This window comes from Amborella trichopoda, chromosome 4, assembly GCF_054954075.1.
Source record: "Amborella trichopoda isolate Santa Cruz 75 chromosome 4, AtrichopodaSantaCruz75HAP2 v2.0, whole genome shotgun sequence".
In the NCBI taxonomy this organism is placed as follows: Eukaryota; Viridiplantae; Streptophyta; class Magnoliopsida; order Amborellales; family Amborellaceae; genus Amborella; species Amborella trichopoda.
The window spans coordinates 48,421,610-48,443,856 of NC_142339.1; the positions used below are offsets into that span (position 1 = coordinate 48,421,610).

The 22,247-nt window shown below is 39.6% G+C and overlaps 2 protein-coding genes across 3 annotated transcripts in view; one reads left to right on the forward strand and one right to left on the reverse strand.

The window, feature by feature from the left end:
* Nucleotides 1-16,595, forward strand: CUTA (Nitrogen regulatory PII-like, alpha/beta). 2 transcript variants are annotated; one of them, XM_088865420.1, is made up of 7 exons: nt 1-248; nt 696-810; nt 3,115-3,230; nt 13,355-13,417; nt 14,928-14,959; nt 16,191-16,285; nt 16,382-16,595. In XM_088865420.1, the coding sequence occupies exons 2-7, from the start codon at nt 710-712 to the stop codon at nt 16,461-16,463; spliced, it is 489 nt and encodes a 162-aa protein (XP_088721546.1). In that variant the 5' UTR covers nt 1-248; nt 696-709; the 3' UTR covers nt 16,464-16,595. The 2 variants fall into 2 exon arrangements, with proteins under 2 accessions (XP_088721546.1, XP_006841232.4); XM_006841169.4 differs by lacking the exon at nt 696-810.
* LOC18431035 (14-3-3-like protein G-BOX factor 14 kappa) overlaps nt 16,298-22,247 on the reverse strand; it is a 14,141-nt gene continuing 8,191 nt past the window's right edge. Inside the window, exons 3-4 of the mRNA XM_006841168.4 lie at nt 16,747-16,863; nt 16,298-16,670 (exon numbers count right to left, since the gene is read on the reverse strand). Of these exons, the coding sequence (XP_006841231.1) occupies nt 16,650-16,670; nt 16,747-16,863 (138 nt within the window). The 3' untranslated portion in view covers nt 16,298-16,649. The remainder of the gene's footprint in view (nt 16,671-16,746; nt 16,864-22,247) is intronic.

Genomic DNA, 22,247 nt, shown 5'->3' on the forward strand with positions numbered 1-22,247 from the left:
GTGTCTATGATATACAAACAAATGACACTGAAACTCACTTTACTGTCTCGTGAGATGGCACTCAATAAATTATCACTCAGTGTTAATATTACCCGTCCCCTGCTCTCTTTTTCTTCTCCTTCCCTGCATTATAGGTCTCCTCTGGTTCGAGCATTTTGTCTTCTGAGCCTGGGTTTCACAAATCTCAGCCCGTATTTTCCATCTACGACTGTGTACGTGCAATCTCAGTCGTTCATCCCTTCCCCAAGGTATCATCATCTTGCCCCTTATTCCTGAGCTCGCCTTCCTCTGCTTTATTTTGACACTATAGTTTTGGTTTGATTCCTTACTTCTCTTATAATCTAGGTTCCATTGTTGATCCTTATTCTCTTATACTATAGGGTTCCATTGTATGGGTGTTTCTCTTTTTCACTGTTTCATTGTTAATCTCTGTTGGGGCTGCATAGGACCTTGATTTTTTTCATTTCTTCTACTGTTTGTTTGCATTATTTATCTGAATTATGAATTATATTGGTGGTAATTTTGTTTTTATTTTTAATTCTTTTGATATTTTCTCTGAGATATTTACTTCAGCAGGCATCAATACATTAATTTCTTCTTCTTTATTTTTTAGAAAATGGGAAAGTTTTCGGGTTATTTGTGGTTGAGGATAAATATTGTTTTCTCTTATTTTTTCCTTTTATTGTTGTAACTAGAGCTGTGTTATGTGATGGGGTGGAACAAATTTACTTATTTGATGGGAGTCGTTTGGATAATTCTAAGTCTGGGAATGGCAATATGGATCTCAAAGGCAAATTGGCTTGAGAGAAGGTGAATATTCACTTCCTTCTTTGTTAGTCATGAAGAAATATTCAAACCATTGTGTTGGCATAGGAAATCAAAGGAAATTTGGCGTACAAAATGTGAAATTTTACGAGAAAAACTTGTTAACATCTAGTTCATACTTTCAGAATTAGTTAACATAGATTGCTCGAGCAAAAATTGCTCGTTATTTGTGTCAATGGAAAATCCATGCACTGGTTCTGCTTGAGAATTACAACCTAGGTCTGAAGCACTTTTTATGAGAATTAATTCGGTAGAATGTTGTTTGATTTGGGTGGGCAAAAAATGGATTCATAGACGCTGAGCAATGTTGAGACCCCTTGCTTGTGAGGGCAATGTATTTTTATGTTAGCTGAGAAGGTAGCCCATTGCAAGTGTGAGATGGAGACTGTGATTAGCATGTTTTATCTTGGTGCTGAGGATTTTCTTTTTGGGGCCGGTATATTCTCAGCAAAAATATGAAGCGTGAAATGGATTGATACAACATATTTTGGGTGAAGAGGTTCTTTGTCCTTTCAAACTATATGTAATGGTCAATCCTGATTGGAAATAATGGTGCAAGACTAACATAGTGTTATGTTTCCCAAATATTACCAATTTGGTCTTGTATACTCCAAAGCACCATGATGAGAGAGGTGGTATCCGTTTATTTTTGTTTCGCACCAATGATTTCACACAAAAGTCCTTGTGATGATAGAACTGGAGGCTCAAATAACATTTTTATCTTTGACTAGGATGATTAGGTATTCTTTGAATAGCTGCTGGGGTTTGATAAGGTAGTTCCAGGAGATTTCTGTTTTCATCAGTTTTGTAAGTTACGATATTGTTGTGCTAATGTGTTGATGAATTCTATTATGTGATCTTTTGTAGAGGGGTGCCACACCCCATAAGAAAGAAAACACAAAAAAGGATTAGATGATGGATTGTCTTGGTAGATAAACAAAAGCATAGTTGTAAAATGGTAGTGTGGGGCATAATTTTGGTGTTTGTGGCTGACATGAAGCAAAAGCATTGAGTCAAAGATTCAAAGAATAGTACTTTAGTTTGGAGTTTGGACTTTGGAGAAATAAAAAAAGGAAAAATAAGGAAATTAGCATCATTCGTAACCAATTTCCATTGATTTCCATCTGCCATGATCCATTTTCATTTTAATACGGTGTTCTAATGTGCATTATACATTTTAATGAATTGAATGCTATGACTCAGAGAAGAGCTTTTGCACATCAAAAAAAAAGAAGAAGGTTGTAAATCATGTGTTTAATATGCCTTGTTGCGTCATAATATGTACAACGGGAAAACTTTTCCAAAACGCACAATGTTAACTTTTATCTACATCAGCCAGATGACCATTTTAGACTCCAATTTTCATTACTAATGCCACTGAGTAATTTCTGTGCCATTGTCATTTTTCTTCAAAGTTGAGATCAGCTATCCAAGTCATTAAGCTCACTAAAGATTGCATTCTTACGATCTGTTGTAGTGCATATTGATGTTATTTGACGTATCAAGAGCGAGATCATTATAGCAAACACTAATTCAAGTTCGTCAATTTAAAATAGACTGATTCAAAACCCACTGATTCGGATTAGGAATCGATGGGAACCGATCCGGTTACTGTTCGGAACCAGTAATCATCCCGATTCTCACAAAATCGTCTGGGTCCTTCAGTGAACCAGCCAATTCTATCACAGAACCAGGCGATCCAGATCGCCCATCACTTATTTCCCATGATTTATATTTTTTATTAGTTTTTCCTTGTTATTTTTTTCAAAGATTTTCTTTTGGCCGACTTTCACCTAGGAGAATCAGCTGGATTGATGATCCGGACTGGTTTCCAGGATGGTTGGTTCACCTTGCTGATTTGGGTTTTGAAAACTGTAAAAGAACATATAAGAGAGTGATGCCGATTGGTATATATTTCATTGCTCATGTGTTGACTTGAAGGTGCTGAATCTCATATTCTGTTGTTACAATCACATTATCGACAGTGCATTGCACTCCAATATTAGCCCTTGAGACTTCTTTCCCCCCACTCTTGCCTTAACTAGTATTAAAAGTTGCTGCATGTAGCATCTATGTATCTTTCTGCACATATGCAGCTCACTATAGAGATACTTCTACACTCCTTTCTGCACATCCAGTGACCTATCGACTAGTTACATTGGCCGATCTAATTATAGTAAAATTTATGATATGTTTGCTTTATATTACACTTCTAATGTATAGCCTTGTTTTATGTAGACTATTTTCATCTTTGTTTGGCTCATTTTAGTTCTCATGGTTATTTCTCAGGTTGAGGTATACAATTCAATCATCTGCAAAAGGCATTCACTCTTTTGGAATGGAAAACAATCCAAACACTGTGCCCAGCATTGTTGTTTATGTCACTGTCCCAAACAAAGAAGCAGGTGATATGCTTTTGATGTCAAATTAGTTGTTGTGTTCTTCATTCACTAGCTTTTAAAGACTCTTGGTTCTTAATGACCACCTAGCATTATTCTCCTCATTTAATGGTATCCATAGGATCTGTTATAGTTTTGTCTCATTCATTAGGCTTAGTATTTTTCTTTTCCTTGCATATAGTACCATTTTGAGGAGATGCCAAAACTCATCCTAGAACATACCTTATTTGCATAGTTTTTGGCCGATAGTTTAGTAAAAAGGCCATCGACCATCTTCTGTCCTGTGTCTAGCTTCTGTCGACCCCAGTGGAGACTAACATTTTTATATTTAGCTCATCATTTATTTCCTATTTATGATATTTTCTTGGAATGTCGATTACTGAGCTAACTTGCATCACACAAGACTATACCCTCTTAGGGATCAAATAACCTCGATACCAGAACAAAGTGAAAGTGTCCCATATTCTTCAGATGGAATGGGTCAGCCTCCTTTCACTGAGCATTCCTGAGAAGTGCTTAGTCCTGACAATCTTCTTAAAATAGATATTGCATAGGCACACAAACATAAAGAACCACACACCATATATCTATTTGGAAGCTTCTTTGAGTCCAGAAAGTGCCTTATATGGACGGCTATGCGGGGATTAAGACAACAATTTACACAGAAAGCACAGAGAACATATTGAGACCTCTTCACAAAGATTAGCATATGGGAAATGCAATCTTTATACCAGGCTGTTGAACAGACAAAATTTTAACTGTGGGCTGTAGCCAATAATAACATATGAACAACTGTCATCTTTAGTGCACGCTCTACGCCAAGCTGATGAAGAGACAAAATCTTAACTGTGGTCGGTACCCATTAACAACATTCCGGCAACTGTCTTCTTGATCACTAGGGGTCGTAGTGCTGACTGCTGAGCATCCCTTTACTCCTAGACTATATCACCCACATGCCACGTTTAGGCTTCACACTATGCACCCATCGCCAACAAATTGTGCATGTACCAAAGGAAATTCATTAGTGATCCCACATTGATTCCCATGGAAATCTGTTCCTTCATTACTTGTAACCAACAAGCTGGAGAGGAGGGATGGGAATACATAGAGGAAGAATCAATTTGAGATTTACCCCATGGGACAAAGTGAGGTGAACATGAAGAATCAATGCCCCACAATATCTTTGTTTTCTTCTTTTGAGGAACTATTTGACAATGGCCCACAATACTATTAGGGGTGCTCGAGAGTAGGATCCTACCTGTTAATAGTGGCAACCTGCACATCACAAATCATGGTCGATTGATGCAAATGTCAATTAAAATGATAGTAACAGGTGGTATTATGATGCTTCTACAATATATCAATGAAACTTAGGAGGTTCATGCATGTGTCTGGGAGAAGTAAGGGTAATGGTGCACAAATGTCACATTGAATCTAAACGAATGTGTTTGATTGGGGACCTAGAGCACGTTAGAGCTCATTGAGACTCTTGACGTCCTGGAGAGGTGTTTGTGGCACATGTAATGAGTTATGTTAGCACATAAGATTTAGGTAGGAGATAGACGAGGGTTGATTTCTGGCATTTACTTGGGTGCAGAGTCGACCATTAGGGCCTAGATTCCATCTCTGTTAACGATTGTGTTGATCCCTATACTAGTGTGACTGACTATTTCATGTGGGGGAAGGACAGGTTATATTGGAACCACGATTTTGCAGAGATCTGAAAGATTTTGAGATGATCCTCTCTATAGCTCCTCCTCACCACCTTCACCCATGTTCAACGCCCTTCCCCTCCTAGCCAAGATTTGGCCCTCCCTGCCCAGCCCTCCCCCCTCTATACCAGAACCATGTGCACCTATTCAAACCACCACCTCTTGCTCTTCCTGCCCTTAAATCTACACCAATCCTGCTGCCTCCCTCTATGCATCCCTCCTATCCCCTGCCCTCCCAGCCAGCATGCACCATCCAGAAGTCATTTTTCCGAAACTCCTAACCCTAGAGGTCCAGCATATCGCTGATCAAGGGCAGAAATTACAGAGGTCTCTTGTTGGGCCTTCTTCAAACCACAGAGAGACGATCTGAGAGGAATCAAGCAGTGGGGGCAGGGTTTATGGAATGAAACTAACTTGGGATGCTGGAGATTGCCAAATGGTGCTTTCCTATTCTCTTGCCTGATGGAAGGTAGCATCAACAGTGCCTTAGGCATCAAGGACCGTTGGTTCAAAGGAGCCTCACTGTACTTGCTCCCGTGGAGACAGGATATGGAAGCCCACCACTAACCGAAGGTCTGACTGGGTGCCGTTGATATCCCCCTCATGCGTGGCATAGATACTTTCAAACAGATTGGCAACACCTTTGGAGAGTTCATATCAGTCCATTGGAGTCCTCTGAATTTCTGCCCCTGGGTACTATCTAGATGCTTATTGAAACAGTCAACGCTAAGCTCATCCCTCCTAGAATGTGGCTCGCCATCTAGGGTTACTTTTTTTGAGTTAGTTTCGCATGGTAGTCCTCATCACTATACCCATTGGCGGCCATGAGCAGGATCATGATGCTCAGCAGAATGTCTATAGTAGGCATCACAGAGAACAGACTAGAGAAATCCAAGACGGTTGAACTGCTGTAGTCCATAGGTGCCACAGGAGGTCCCATCCCAACTGTAGAACCGATCATTGTGGGCGTCCCAAGTGGCCCCGAGCTGGAAGCATCACAGAAATGATAAGCGATGAGAGTGCATCTCAGCTGTTGAAGCCCCATGATCCCCCTAATCTCCAGCTCCCCTCTTCATCAAGCTGACGCAAGCCCTAGCCAGCCCTCGCCAGATGCTTGCACATCAGGGTAGTCATCATGACCCTGGCTGGAAAGTGTGCCAATTTATTGAGCCGACAGCTGCCCCAAATTTCAAACTCGCCTCCAGGTATCATTGGCCTCCCCGCCCTTAATTCCCAAGACAACTAGTGCTCCGCTTCCCTAGGACTTTCCATCACCCCCAAGTGGGGCAATTACCGACCACATTGACAACTCTTAGTCATCCTCGGATCCTTCAACATTTGATGCTGCATCCCCTCACTTGCTCGGTATAGAGGACCTCGTTACTGTTTAGCTGATGGTAGTGTCAACCCCGATGCTCGACACCGTTCTTCCAACCCTGACCTTATCTTCTCATAAGCACCTTCCCACGTGTGACTCAAGGATGCACCTTCTAACCCTTACGCATGTGACTCCCCTCTCTCGTGCTCGCCCCCCATCACTTACCTAAAGTCCTAAACCCCAACCCCCCTTCGTCCACATGTACACTCTCTTGGGTAACCTCATAATCCCCATATTCCCCACTAGCACTGCCAAACCGGACCTTCCTCTCCCATTTGCGCAACCATCCCACCACCACTCACTCCACTCTTTAACCCTCCTCTCTCCTTTATTCATCACAGGAGGATCCCCACAGTGTCTCTAATCCTCTCCTGGACCCACAGGCCATTCCCCTTTCAACTCAAGTCCACCTTTCCCCCCAACCTCCCTCAACATGTCACCTGCTGACCCCATCATCGCTTCTTGTCCCCACCCTGAAGAGCCTAAGTTAAGGCCCAACATTCAATGGAGCAATCGTAGCGCACATTCTTTGTTTGGGGGCCTATTCTTTCCAATCCTCCATTTCCTCTACCCTAGGGTCTCGTGGGAGTCCACGCTCAATCCCAATTGGGACCTTTGCCACTACCCGCCCCTCCGGGTCCTCTGGGATTCCATCTCATCTACCAGCACGGTCTCACCTTCATTCAACCGTTCTTTCTTCCACCTCGTCTCATATCTCCTTCCCCCCATTTTCCCCTTGACCCCTCAAAGTGTCTCCACCACGAAGCCTTTCCCCTACAACATCTGGGCTATTCCTTTAACTTGTCCATGGGTCCAAGCCCTGCTTGTCCTCTCTCCCTGGGGTCACCTCTAACCCCTAGCCCCATCCTACTAGCCAATCCAAGTTCTTCAAGCCTCCCCCTTAGCCATCCTTCCTCTCCCACCTTAGGTGTAGACAGTGCCTAGACCTTTCGAACTTTTCGGCCTCTACTCCCAACCTGCAGTGTACCCACACAGGAAATCCATCTACCCCAAAACCTGCTAGCAACACGCTTTGGTCGGCCTACCCAATACCCATGGTGACTTGCGGTTCATTCTGCTCTTAAGCTACTTTGACCCAAGTCATTAGCATGCTCGCAGACTGATTTCTCCCATTTGATGGGCTTGGACTATGTTGAAGGGAGCGGCAATGCTCAAAGGGATATCCATAAAGTTCTCAAGACAATGGGCTTCCAGTACGACGGACTTGATGTGAACATTAGCAAATTCCTCAAAGTAGATGCTAAACCATATCCAAAGTAAGTGCCAAAGAGCAGAGGGAGATCTCTAACCTCTATTTTAGGGTTCAGTATGAAAAGGGCTAAAGGAAGATCAAGGACCATCCTCCCCTCTTCATTGTGGCTCAGCCGCCCGTGCCCCCCCCTGGGGTGGCGGGCCAGCAGCTAAGGCACTCTCCTAGGCTCCTGTCCTCATTCACAAACTTACCTCCATGCGAATTGCCACTTAGATCATTTGGGGTTTCGAAGATCCTGACAAGCGTAAAGCCATTCGGGCACTTACTGTTTTGGTTATTATTGAAACAAAGCAGCCCCAACCCACCCTACCCCTAATATGTTAAGTCTCCCTGCCAATGGGAGGCTTTGGAAGCCAAGGAGCCTTATAAGTGGGAACTGAGTCATCTGGGACCAAACCCTCCATGCTCTCTCCTCCTCTCATGTAGCTGCCATCTCGGTCTCCATAGTGTTCTCTTGAATTTTATCTCGCCTTGCCTAGAAATTCTCAGCAGTCTATGGTCCCAAGTCGCAACTCTGCCTACCTTACAGAGTTCTTCTGAGAAGAACTGGATTTTGTTGCCTCAATGGTCCCTGTCACCTGGTTTGTGGTGGTGATTTCAAGATCACCACGTGGTCCTTTGAGTGAAACTCTAACTCGAGAGTCACCACTAGCATGCTCGACTTCTTAGACTTCATATTCACGAACAAACTCGTCGATATCCTCCTCAATGATTCGAATTTCACCTGGTCGAACTACTCTTCAAACTCTTCACTATATAAGCTTGATAAATTTCACATGAGCACAGATTGGGTTGCCTTGTTTCCTTGTACTCACTCGGTTTCCCTGCCAAAATCAATGTTCCAAAAAACGCCGGACAGCGCATAGGCGGTTAGGGTGGTCCAGGCTGCCCAATGCCTAGGCAGCCGTCTAGGCAGGGCCCCCTTCTAGTGGCGGGCAGGGGAATATGAGTATACAACTATTAGAGTATATGAGAATAACACATTCACACATCATAAAATATTAAAAATCCCATAATCCAAAGTTCCAATGTAATAGAATACTAGCACAACCAAAAGTAAATATAATAGTAATACATGCACAATTATAACCCACACTCCATAGATCATACTCCATGCTCCATAGTCCACACCATTCCATAATCCATAGTTACGTGCAATGATACAGGATAAAGTAAGGGTAGAAAATAAGAAAAAGAAAATATATACTCGAAGACTCAAGAGTCAAGAGCCTTCAATCATCATCAGAAAAAGTGGAGTAAGCCTCATCATATATGCATCAGAATCGAGTCCATCTTCATTAGAGTCAGCTCCCTCTTCAACATTACGTTTGTCATCCATTTCTCTAAATCTGCTTCCTCCTCTTCTTTTATCCCTTTCATGCTTTGTGAAGATCTAGTGGCCCTAGGAGTGTCGGCTGCTCTATTTGATGCCTCTTCACCTTTTTTTTGCTTTTTGTGTTTTACCAAACTCAAATATTGCTTAATTTTCTTCCCGATATCTTCAGGAAGCCGTTTTACATGGGGCAACATCCCCCTAATACCGGCAAGGTGTTTCTTGATATCCCCATCAATATCCTTTCCACAATAAATATAGCTTAATACAATTTTTGCTATTTTAGTTCAGAATATTACCCTACTTTCAACCCGGATCACCGCTTTTAGAAGAACTTGGAGAAGACTTTTCCATATAATAAGGCTCCTTTTCTTCCTTTTTTGGTTTTTACCAAGTTCAAATAATGTCCAATCTCAGCATTATAAGCTTTAGGAACCTTTTTACAAGAAGAAAAATTCTCTTTAATATCGGCAAGGTGTTTCTTGAACCGATTTATACCCCCATTGGTGTCTTTTTCACAAGACTTATACTTTATATAATTTTTATCATTTGGATTTGGGTTATAACCGTACTTCCAGCCCGGATCACCACTTTTAGAAGAACTAGAAGAAGACTTATCCAAATGACAAGGCTCCTTTTGTTCCCTTTTATGTTTTATCGAACACAAATATTGCTTAATCTCCTCCCTGACAGCTTCAGGAATCCTTTTACAAGGGACAACATTCCCGTAATACTGGCAAGGTGTTTTTTGAACTGGTTTATACCCCCATTAGTATCTTTTTCGCAATAATTATATCTTGTACAATTTGTGTCATTTGGATTTGGGTTTAACTATACTTCCAACCCGGATCGCCACTTTTAGAAGAAACCAAAGAAGACATTGAAATAACAAATGAAATTTAAAATATGAAGATTCTTAATTAACCTTTTTGCTCGATCTTCAATCTTCAATGTTGGAGATGTTTCTCAAAAGCACACTAGTACGCTTCTAAAATAGACAAAAGTGAATCCGAAACAAAAGGATAATGTTTGGATCAATTTTTTGAAACTATAAATTCGAAGTTCAATCTAATGAAATTTGAGATAGGGTTTATTTTTTGAGTTATTTTGGGTCAAGATTGGCTAAAAACAACTTTTGAGGGTTTATAAAAAAATTCCCACCCTTATTTTGGGGGAAAATGGTCTTACCCGAAGCAATTTCGCTCCTAGGCAGCCTAGTTTCCTTGGTGCCAGCCCAAGGTTAGGCGCTGGGCACCCGCCTAGCAGACTACCAGGGACCTAGCACCCATGCCCCCTCTCCCTCCTAGGCGACCACCTAGGGGCTAGGTGAGCTGTTTTTTGGATCTATGCCCAAAACTCACATCCTACCATAGGCCTATACTTCTAGACACAGCCAGCTACGAGAGGGCCTAAACTGTTCCGTTTCGAGCTAGCTTAGTTCGAAGAACATAAATTCCTCTTCCTGGTCCCTGATGGTGGGATTCTTTCTCAAACTTCAAATCCTCGTATCCTCCCTGAACCTGGAGGCGCCAACTTCCTGGGAACTTCAAAATCCTTAAAGACTTTCTACTCCAAAGCATAGAGAGATGGGACTTTATTGAAGAAAAGGGAAATTCGAACCTAGAGGAGAGGTAGATATCCCAAGCCAAGCTTGAATACCAGCAAATCCTCAAGAAGGAAGAGATCTATTAGTCCCAAGCTCCAAGATCAAATGGTTAGAATTTGGGGATCTTGACACCGGTTTCTTCGTAAGATAGCAAAGTGTAGAAGGCGAGACATTACCATCACTCAAGTCAAAGTGGGAGCACACCTCTATGGCCAATCTCTCGAGGTGGAAATCGCCATCTTTGGCTATTTCGTGAATCTTTTCTCAGCCCCTTCTGGTACTAAACCGAGGAGAGCTGACCTCTCTTTCAAGTCCATCCCCACTGACAAAGTGGCGTGGTTAGAACATACATTCTTTGAGCACGATATCCTAGGTGCCATCAAGTAGCTTGGCCAGGACAGATCCCTACTCCTGGCGGATACCCAGTGGCCCTGTGTAATGTCTTTTAGGACTCGATAGGACCAGACATCGTCTCTTTCTTCCAAGAATTCCACAAGAGAAGCTTCATTTGTAGGGCCATAAATGTAAAGTTCATTGCCCTGATCCCTAAAATTGAAGGGACTGAGGATCCTAAAGACTCCAGGGCCATGAGCCTGATCAATAGCTCATGCAAGATCCTCCCAAAAGTCATAGCCTCCCCCATGGGGAAGTTCTCAGCTGGATCATCTCCCCAAAACTGAGGTGCCTTTCGTCAGGGACTGTCACTTCCTGTTGGGGCTCTAGTATAGCCCATGAATGTATCCATCCCTGGGCACTTATGTAATGCAAAATCCTTAGGGTGTTGATCAAACTTGACTAGGAGAAGGCCTACAACCGTGTTGATTGGGCTATATCCTGAACGACATGCTACTGTGGCTGACCAGTTCAAGGTATTGGGTAACTCAAGGATTTGGAGCCTAAACTTCTGTTGGCCCCTCTCAGATCAGGAGCTCTCCAACTTCAAGTCCCTATCCTCCCTTATGCACTCAACCTTTCTCCCTACTGCTGGTGCTGACAAGATGATTTGGATACCAGCCACCTCGGGCATTTTACAATGTCCTTCTACTGGAAACTGCAACAGCCCTCTACTTCCCCCTCTCTACACCTTCCCCTGCCGCTAGTCCCCGGCTCACTGCTATTTCCCAAGATCCAGGTTTTAAGCTGTTTGCAATATCCGAGAGCGCACTAATGGTGGGTCAGCTACAAAAAAGCGGTTTGCTGATCCCCAACAGGTGTGCCATGTATAAATCGGTGAAAGAAACCGATGAACACCTCTTCATCCACTCTAACTTGGCATGGGGCCCTTGGGGGGCATGCTGCAGCTCTTATGATTGGATATGGTGACTCCCAAATCAGTTCCCCACCTCTTCAAATACCACGAGCTTTTCTTTGGAGATCATTGAAGCAATGTCAAACCAAACTTAATATTGATGGTCGTACGGCTTCACTCTTTCTTCCTTCTTCAAACCCAGCGGTGATGAGGATTCCATGGTGTTAGAGGTCCTCGCCTCCTTGAGGGCCTTAAATGCTTTAACCCTCATTGGAACCCCGTTTTGGTCATTGAGGGGGATTCCAAAAATGTCATTTCATGGGCTTCAAGAACCTCATCATGCCCGTGGAGACTTGGGTACATTTTTGACGAAATTTTCGACCTCGGCAGACCTATCCACATCTTCTGGCGACATACGTGGCGCGAGGCCAACTCGATGGCCTACGGTCATGCTAAAGTAGCATTCTCGACAGTGCCGCAGAGATCCTTTTGTCACCTTTTTGAGCTATTGGTCCCACAAAATTTCTTTTACTTTTTGGTGTATCTATCTATGGCTCTACCACATTTTTTGAATGTATAGTATTTTTCGGTCTTAGCTCTCTCATTTTTGTACGGAGCACCTAATCTTTGGGCTGTGTTACTTCTTTCTTGTATCTTTTCTAGCACTTAATACTGACATCATCCCTATTTAAAAAAAAAAAAAAAAGGCAAAAAAGCAGTACTTCACTTCTAGTACAATACAGCAAAAAAAAAAGCGGTAGGAGAAATAATTATTTTTATTAGAGTAGAATTAGTTTCTGCTGTGTTTATCTGAACTAGCATTTGCATTCTATTGGCGAGTATACAAACTATAGTCACTGCTGAGCCATACATAATATTTGTGAAGTGTTGAAGTTCATGAGAAGTATATGCTCAACCCTTGAGAAACCTGAATAAACTTCGAGATTAACACTAAAGTGATTGAAATCCGTAAAATGTTAATGACTTTAGACTGTTGAGACATCAGATAATCCATGTCTTGAAAGCTGATGAGTTGAAAGAATATTTGAAATTGGAATAAGATAGAGGAACCCAAAAAGAACAAATGAAACAAAATAAATAAAAATCACCCAACACTAAAAAAGAAAACTGTAACACCCTCAAACAACTAACTGTATTAGTTTATGAAAACAATGCCTTAGAAATGGACTTCTTTTCCTGATTTGCAATTGATACTTTTTAAGTTTACAAAAAAGTTTACAAATTGTTATTGTTGGAGTTTTGCTGAAAAGAATGCCTTAGAAATGGATTTCTTTTCCTGATTTGCAATTGATACTTTTTAAGTTAACAAAAAAGTTTACAAATTGTTATTGTTGGAGTTTTGCTGAAAGTTTCATACCACAATTTAATATGTATAAACATCGTAAATGTGGAGGATATAATCTATTATGCCTAAATCGAAGTTGAGAAGGTGCGGATTATATGCCTAAATCAAAGTTGAGAAGGTGCTTAAGAATCCACTGAGAATGATTGTTGCATTGTTGAAGAGTTCTTGCGTATATAGGCAAGTTTGAGGTTCCAAACAATGTGTTGAATGCAGGCAAGAAGCTGGCTGAGAGCATCATCAAAGAAAAACTTGCAGCATGTGTAAATCGTGTACCAGGCATGTATTCTCACACTTTCATAGTGGTTATGTTCTCTTTATAAATATGATAGTGACTAACAACTGCATGCCTCCGGAGTTGCCTTCGTTGTATAGACCTACAGTAACTGGGAGAAGGTTGATTGATTGCATCAATCATGTTTTGCTTTGGCTATTGTTTGTCTTTGTCAGCTATTGCGTTTATACATCGCATTTTTGTGGGTTGATATTGTGCCTGATGACCTGAGGTAGAGTCTCATTAGTCCATTGAGCTCACCAATCATGTCTGGTTTGGTTGTGTCAACAAAAGTTGTTTGCTCCTCTTGTTTATATGTTTAGTACTTTTTTCTTATGCTTACGTCAAGGGGTTCCAATGATTGACTTTGCAGCAGTTGCACGTACACAAAGGTACTCACTTAAAAAATAGAATAAAAAGGCTCTGAATTTAGGCTTAGTGAGTCCATTAACGTCACATACGTTTACAATTTTACAATGGTAACGCCTACTGATCTTTATTCTCAACACTTAGTAGGAGTCATATCTGCTCACAGTTGTGTTTCTGAGCTTTTTTTATGAATAACACCTGAATGGTGTTACATATTGTGGTTCCTGAGAACGGAAGGATACTTAGATTACATAGACAAACCATTATTATAGAATCTATAATCTGTGCATCTCGTAAGAAAATCATACCCTATAACCTGTTTTAACTGTCATTGATCTGTATACATGACATTGTACGAGTACAGATAGAGAGAAATACAAGCACAAATGGGGGAAAAAGAGAAACCGACAAGGATCACAACAAATGAATAAACAAAACACAAACTTGCGGCACTAAATACTAACAATATGGTCCTGTTGACTCCTAGTTTGGCTAGCAAGCTAGCAAATCTGCTTCATTAGTTTCCTCTCTGAAAATATTTTGGAAAGGTATGTTTCATGCCATGTGTTGAAGCAGAATCTTCTCAAAATAGTCTCCTATTTTTCTTTAAATTATGACACTTTCCGGAATAATGACAGCCGCATTTGAAATTCCCCATGATTTGGGGGGGTCAGTGCTGCTTATACAGGTGGACTTCGAAACTGACCAACATTCCCCCAATAAATAAATAAATACATAACCAAAATGAATAAATCATGTGCGACATCTTCGACGGTGAAATCCTTTTTTTTCATAAACTATTGCCATTTCTGTGATTACTACCCTTTTTTACTCTATTTTTCTGCTCTGCAAGTACGCATCCTTTTTTACCATCGTGAATGCTGTAGCCCTTTTGGCATTTGTTTCATTATCCATGAAGTATTAAGTTTAATAAGGTACCTGTGTTTTCTTCCATTGCATGTTTAATAATTATGGTTATCTTTCATGGCATCTATTAGCTGGTGATGTTCCTGAAATTTAAAATGAGCTTTGAGTTTTCTTGGATGTCATCCTTCATTTATATTTCTGATAGGCGTTCCTTGAACCACACTTCGCTTTGCATTCCTCCTCCTCCCATTAGTAACGTGTACAATACGCTCAATGCAGGTATCGAGTCAACATATTGGTGGGAGGATAAGGTATGAGAAAATCCTTTATCAAATGTGTTTTAGTAAAATGTTATTCAAGGGAAAAGTTTCTATACTTCCCCTACCATCCATGCGTCCAATTTAGATCCGACGTCTCAAATATTTTATTTTTAGTTTTTTTATACAAATTGCATGAATATGAAATTTTGTATGTGTCATTTTTTCATTGGAGCGCACCTATAAAAAATATTCAAAAAAATATTTTGATAAAATAAAATGACCAAAATACCCCTTAAAAATTGCAGGGGTATTTTGGTCATTTTATTTTATTGAAAATATTTTCTCATATTTTCCACTAGTACGAGTTTAATAGAGGATAGGACGTCCAACATTTGGTGTCAAAATAGTTTATAGGAAAATGGACGGTTGGATAAGGGAAAATATATAAATTTTATGCTGTCGGGGAAGCATAGAAAGCTTGCGTTTTAGAAAAATGCTTTCCTTTTCTCCCCCCACCAGAAAAGAAAAAAAAAAAAAAACAAACAAGGTGAAGTTCAAGTTGCAACTTTATTTCTAAAAGTAAAATTGTGATGCTCTACACCGTCTATTTTAATTGGATGGTATAAATTTGACATATCTTTTAAGACGATGCCAAAAAGTGCCGCCTTTTAAAATAATGTGAGATCTACATCATCCAAATAAAATGAAAGAAAAATTTGTATGGGTTGCCGAGGCTTTAAACAATCAAATTAGAACCCCCTTAAAAAATTTCATTATAAGAGGTGGTTTTGATGCCAAAATATCCTCATATTGATCTTGACATCAAGATGCATGGACATGAAAAAAAAAATAGATTTCAAGTTTTCGAAATAACTTTATAAAATATATAATAAAAAAATAAAATAAAAAACGAAATAATGTATCTTGTAATGTATTTTTAGACCATCAATTTTCAAGATTTCCAAATTTTCATAGATCTATTTGATCTACATTATTTTTTAAGCTTTAAATTTTATAATTAAATATAAAAATATATTTTAAAGCTATCACAATGATTTCCTATATTAAAACCACATTTTTTTGTTGAAGGTGGGTTTTGCGTTTTACTTTGATTGTTTAAAGCCCCAGCTTTATATAAACCGCACCCTAAAATGAATAGTACTTGTTACACAGCCTTATTTTCACAAGTACTGTTTGCAACGTTACGTAAACTTTATCCAAACAAAGAATGCCTTTTATTATTTCTTATTTTCAATCTTTCAACTTGGTTGCTTTGTTTCAGATTGAGATAGATTCAGAGGAGCTGCTTATAATCAAGACAAGGGAGTCACTATTGGGAGCTTTAACAGACCATGTGAAAAAAAATCATGAATACCAGTTAAGACAATCTTCAAACTAAACTTTTCGTAGTTTTTTAACTCATTTGAAGGCAGCATGTGCTTACATCAACAATATTCATTTCCATGTTACCAGGGTACCAGAAGTCATTGCCTTGCCCATTGTTGGGGGCAACGACCAATACTTGGAGTGGCTCAAAAACAACACTAGAGACTGAATGAAAGCATTATCATCATCTGAGAATTCTATTGAATCAAAGCTGAGTAACAGTTGTAAACTCTAATATAAAACATGTTGAGAACAAGTATGACGTCTTTGTCAATAAAACCACCCTCTGTGTTAGATAACATTTCAAGTCCAAATTCTGTATTGGAGGGCTGGACGCCAAACACACTGCAACTCCCTATGCTTCGTCCAACTGCTCCTGCAGGTGCATTGAAACATAGATATGTTGGTCCAGAGAGAGAGAGGGCGGTTGGAAAGGTGGATATTCTACTTACCTGAGCGTCAGATGTCCAGAGTGTAAGATTGTCCCTAAGGAGCTGCATGATGAGAGTGCTGTCCTTGTATGACTCCTCGCCCAATGTGTCGAGCTCTGCTATGGCTTCCTCGAATGCCTGGACCAAAAGAATTTAACGTGTGTTTGCTTGCTTTTCTTTTTGACAAGTTGAAACAAGATGGATCTCTCTCTCTCTCTCTCTCTCTCTATCTCTCTCTCTAAATCAATATTAATGTGTCAACATGATTGCGTTGAACGCAGCAGGAGTTTAAGGAATATTAACAAGAGGAAGTAGTTCAATAAATGATGATACAAGTCTACAGCCTAAGTGCAACATACAACCGAACACCCAATAATTCCCTGGATCACCAGAGTAATCAATTTGCAGCATGGTCATAAATATATTTCGGGAGTCACTCCCGAGGTCAAAATTCAACAGCAATTATCTAAAAAATTTCTCGACACTCCAAAATAAGATTGGACTAAAAGACCCGACCAAAACTCGTGAGATGTGAGACGAGTGTAAACGGTTACAAACATATGAACATGAAAAAAAAAGATGAATTTCAATAATCATACAAATATGGACACGAAAGATATCATAGACTAGGAGGAGAAGAACATTTTTGTTGCCTTTTATTGAATAAGGTTCCAAAGAAATCTTTTCTCAAACTTGAGGTTCCAAAGAAAATAAAACAAATACCATTTAGATAAAAAAAATTGCAAGAGCTAAAACCTTGGGATTTAGTTCTATGGTTTAAACTTTCAACACAAATTTCTTAGAACGAAAGAAAGAAGGCCCTTCTCGAGTCGATTTACATTTCAAAAGAAAAACGAAAAAGAAAAATCTCACGAATCTCCACCACAAAATCCTCCAGCATCACCAAAGTGTACATAGGTAGAGAAACATATACAATTGCTTCTTTCCGTGATAAAAAAGTAAATAATAGCCACCATATCTTGAACCTGTTTGTTCATTATGGAGCAAGAATACATTCAAATGAAACTCAAACGAGTTTTGAATTCCACGGTTTCATTATTTCAAATTTTCAAATTCAGATTGTCAAATCACATCGACCTTTACCTTAAAGAAAAATACAGCTACTTGTTAACATTAATACTGTAACACATTAATTATATCAGAACTAAACGCCATGCATATGAAAACATTAATTAGTTATGAAGTCACGACTCTTTTAAGTTACAAAGAATGGTCGCAGGAATGGGTATAGGATCATGACAGGAGTAAGCCATAACTGCCAAAAGGTTCCTTGCTCAGGGCTTCCTAGCCACGCAAAAATATAATTTTCTTAGGGATGAACAGTGGATAAAAACCCCTTTTAAAGGCCATTTCCAACAGCTTTCGGCTTGACTTTTGAGAGATTTGCACAATCTATGAAGGGAACATTTGAAAAGCAGAAGGTCTTGGTCTAGCAGCATATGATGCTTGTGCAACGATTCATGCGATAGATCAGCCAAGCAATTACGAAGTTGACCTAGGAAGTGCATGGAAAAAGAGAGCCTGATCTAAGTTTTTCTTTTTCCCCATCTCTTTTTTCTGGATGCTGTAATGTGGGGGAATTGGAAGGACTATTTTGATGTTCCCATGGGAATGATAGAGAAAAAAAGAACTTTAACATGAGTGAAAGACTAAGCTGTAGTGTGTCGAAGGGCTGGCTACGAAAATGAGCTTTCAAGAAGGTCCATGACAGAATCGCCAGAAGAATGGTCAACACCTTTCAAGCGTAGAAAGACTAGAAAGACAATCAAGAGGTTTACAGGCTTAAATAGTCACCTGTGACATTCATTTGTTTATGATAGTAAGGTGACCTAAGCCCATCTATATGATTGAATTTATTAAACAATGCATTGAACATTAGGGCTGTCCTTCACACGCCTTGTCCTTTATTTATCCAAAACCAAATGTGTTAAGGATGAAATTGTCAAAATTAGAATTACAAACGGAAAATTGCAAGTTAATATTACTACATACCACCAGTAGTCTAAGTCAGTTTTCCAGGTGTCCTGAGCTTAGAACCTTGCAGCCTACTTGATCAGTTGCAGTTCATCATCATCTGAGCCCTATCACAACTATTTAGTGTCGGCTACATGAATCATGTTCTGCCATTCTGATCTATCAAGGATCTCACCATATCTCTTCTCACTACTTCCGCCATGTCCTTTTGGGCCTTCCCTTTCGCCATTTTTTAGCCTTCCACTTGAACCAAATCAACCCTCCAAACTGGTGTTATTCTAGGTCAACATAGCTAAACCACCTAAATCTACTTTTCCTCATCTTATCACCCATTAGAGCTACCCCTACGTCCCTTCCGATGTTTTCAATCTAAAAACTATCATTTCTTGTCTTGCCACTTACCCATCTCAACATCCTTTATCTCAACCACACTCATTCTATAAATATATTGCTTCTTGACTACCCACCATTCCATCCCAGAAAGCATGGCTGTTCTTATAGCTGTTCTATAGAAGTTCCCCTTGAGTTTTATTGGTATGAGACAATCACGCAAAACTCCATAAGCACAACTCCACTTCATCCACCCAGACCCAACTTTAATTATATGCACAAAATATTCCTCAAATTTCTTAATGCTCATGGATTATTGACCCAAGATATATAAAAGTATGTCTTTTAGGTACTTCTTGGCCATCAATCTTTAACTATTCCTCGTTTCTACTCCTTTTATTACTAAATTAGCATACCATATATTTCGTCTTAGTACAACTAATTTTAAAATCTTTTGATTCTAGAGAATCCCTCTAAAGTTTTAACTTTGCAACGACGACATCTCCAATGTTATTAATGAAGACTTGACTGGTTGCAGTTCTTGATCAATTACACAACAATAATGTGGTTTTGTACAGGTGGGCATCTACACTCCCATATTTGGTCCTCCTTTCTTAAACAAGATCCCCAAGGTTGCATAAGGAATTGCTTGCACCAAATAAAGCAACTGAGCAAATATAACTAGTTGGCACAATTGCCCTCGTTCATTCATCCTCAGAGGAAAACAAAGAATCCCCTTTAGGATGTTTGTCTCGGACAAGTTAGAAGACAAGTAAACATGTTCATGCTCAGTGAAAGGATGAAACCCTGTACATTGCCAATCATTGAAAGATGTTAAGGAGAAACGAAAGAAAATGGTACAAGTTTAGCAAGAAATTGGTACCCTTCTTCGACATAGTGACATGGAAGGAGAGTAGCAAAGTCAAGAAGGGAAGCGACTGCAAAGAAATTTGAGGCGAAGGAAGGGCAACTACAAACAAAACATATGTTCTACTAAGACATGCACCTCCACATTATAAGATGCATCCATTTCATAAGACGTGCGTCCGCACAATCGGGTGAGTACGTGTATGATTTAGAACGAGTGTCTTTCATTTGAACCAACATGTTCTATTTTTGTAAGTTACTTTTAGTCTCAGAAAGTCACAAATCAATTTTCTATATAAATATTTCAATAAACACAAACACATATGTCTTGCACGGAATTGGACTTGGCAAAACATAGTCTGGTTAGTCAGATTCTTCAATCCGAGTCCGAGACAGATTCTTGTATACGTGCCCTTGTAACATAGTGAATAACACTTATTACACAGAATTGACAATGAGGAAATGGAAATCTTTGATGAAGTTGTAAGCAAAAAGCATAACAAAATTTGTCACATCATATACTGTTCGTAAGATGAGACGAGAATTTTCCAGTCAGTGGTTCAAGAATCATAGAGTTTTTGGTTATTTTCTTTTTTAAAATAAACCGAAGGGAGCTTTTTGTAAATACCCCTATTATTTGCGCTATTTGAAATATGTTACATAAATTTTATATTTTACACCCATTCCCTTTTTTTCGCTTTTCCCAAAATGCCCTCAGATCATCACACACCGCACTGTGGGGATTTGCCACAGGGCTCCAGAGTGCAAATTGGCACTAGAAATGATAACTCGACCTGAGATCATAGAGAGTGGGACTGAAAGAATGAAGGAAAATGAGTTAATCGGCTCCCTTATGTATAAAAATAAAAATAAAATATCAAAATAAAAATAAAAATAGAAAACTGAGTCATCCAAGTCGGTACATGAGCTTTAGGTCAGGTTGGCACTTGGAGTGCTGACCCCCACTCTGGAGCCTATAGAAAATCCAGAGTGCAGTTTGGCAATCCATGTGCCAAACCGATTCGAGCTTTATGTATGCAAGGCATTTTGGGAAAAATGAAAAAGGCAAAAAAAAGGAAATGGCTGTAAAATGTAATAATTTTGGGACATATTTTAAATACCGCAAAAAAAGAGATATTCATTAAAATTTTCCAATACCGCAAGAAAAAAGAGATATCCATTGGGGAAAATTAGGTGTGGCATCAATAGACGATAAGATGAGAGCGAGTTAGGTGGGCTGGCGATGTGTGGCATCGACCCAGTGCAGCACCTGTTACGAAGTGCAAGTTAGTTCAAGTGGAAGGATTGAAAAGGGTAAAGGGTAGGCCCAAAAGGGTGTGGTTGGAAGTAGTCCGAAAAGATATACGGACTAATGGCCTCACTGAGGATATGCCTTTTAATAGAGCAAAATAGAGGACCAGGATTCATGTAGCTAACTCCAATTAATTGGGAAAAGGCTATGATGATGATGATTAAAACTTTCTACTTTCCTAAACCAAACGAAACAGGTGAATAATTCTGGAAAAATTGCTAGCATGCAACAATAGAAACATCAGTTTTCTTTTTCTTGCATTCTCCATTATTTCTGGTTGAATGCAATTCTGTTTTTTCGTCTTTTGAATTTGACTGAAACATAGAGATAGATGAAAAAAAGAAAAGCAACGATAACATCAATCTTTTGACTTGAGAAACAAATCTATTGACCATGAAGTTCATCAGGACCACCTTCCTCATGGTTTGCTCCCTATCTAACCCCAAATCAACTCAAGTAACTTGTATGTCAAGAGGCAAACCCAAGTATGCTTTTAAGTCTCGACACGGGACCCAATAAACAAGCTCAAGGCAAGAACCTATCAGATCAAATCTCTCTTTCCTTCTTAGAGAGGATACACCCTTTTTTTTTTGCAGAAACAGGATAAACCCTTTTTTATTGTTTCTTTTTTTTCTCCAAAGAGGATACACCCTTCTTTTAAATTAATTTCGCATATTACGTACTGGTCTTGGGATATGTGTAGGTTTTGTCAAGCTAAAATGTATGTCATCAGGAAGATTTGACCAATATTGTAAATTTCTCTTGGTCCCCAAGAGAGTTGGAAAAATCTGATTTCAAATTGTACAAATGAGACTATTTGCTTTCTAATAAACATGAAATTATTGTATGATGAGAGACGTACATGCATTATATATTTAGCATCTAGGGCAGACAGGTATCTCTCTAAAGCAAGAATATACTGGTCATCTAGTTCTATCTGTCATATGGATGTGGATACAGGTGCACATATGATACCAGGGAAGATGCAAACTAAAGGTTGCTTTTATTTTTAATCACA

Excerpts from the sequence above, each read along its gene's own strand:
- CUTA (XM_006841169.4), top strand. The coding sequence starts at position 7 with ATGATATACAAACAAATGACACTGAAACTCACTTTACTGTCTCGTGAG. Across the intron at positions 3,231-13,354 it reads TGTCCCAAACAAAGAAGCAG|GCAAGAAGCTGGCTGAGAGC; the intron begins GTGATATGCTTT and ends TGTTGAATGCAG. Across the intron at positions 13,418-14,927 it reads ATGTGTAAATCGTGTACCAG|GTATCGAGTCAACATATTGG; the intron begins GCATGTATTCTC and ends CGCTCAATGCAG.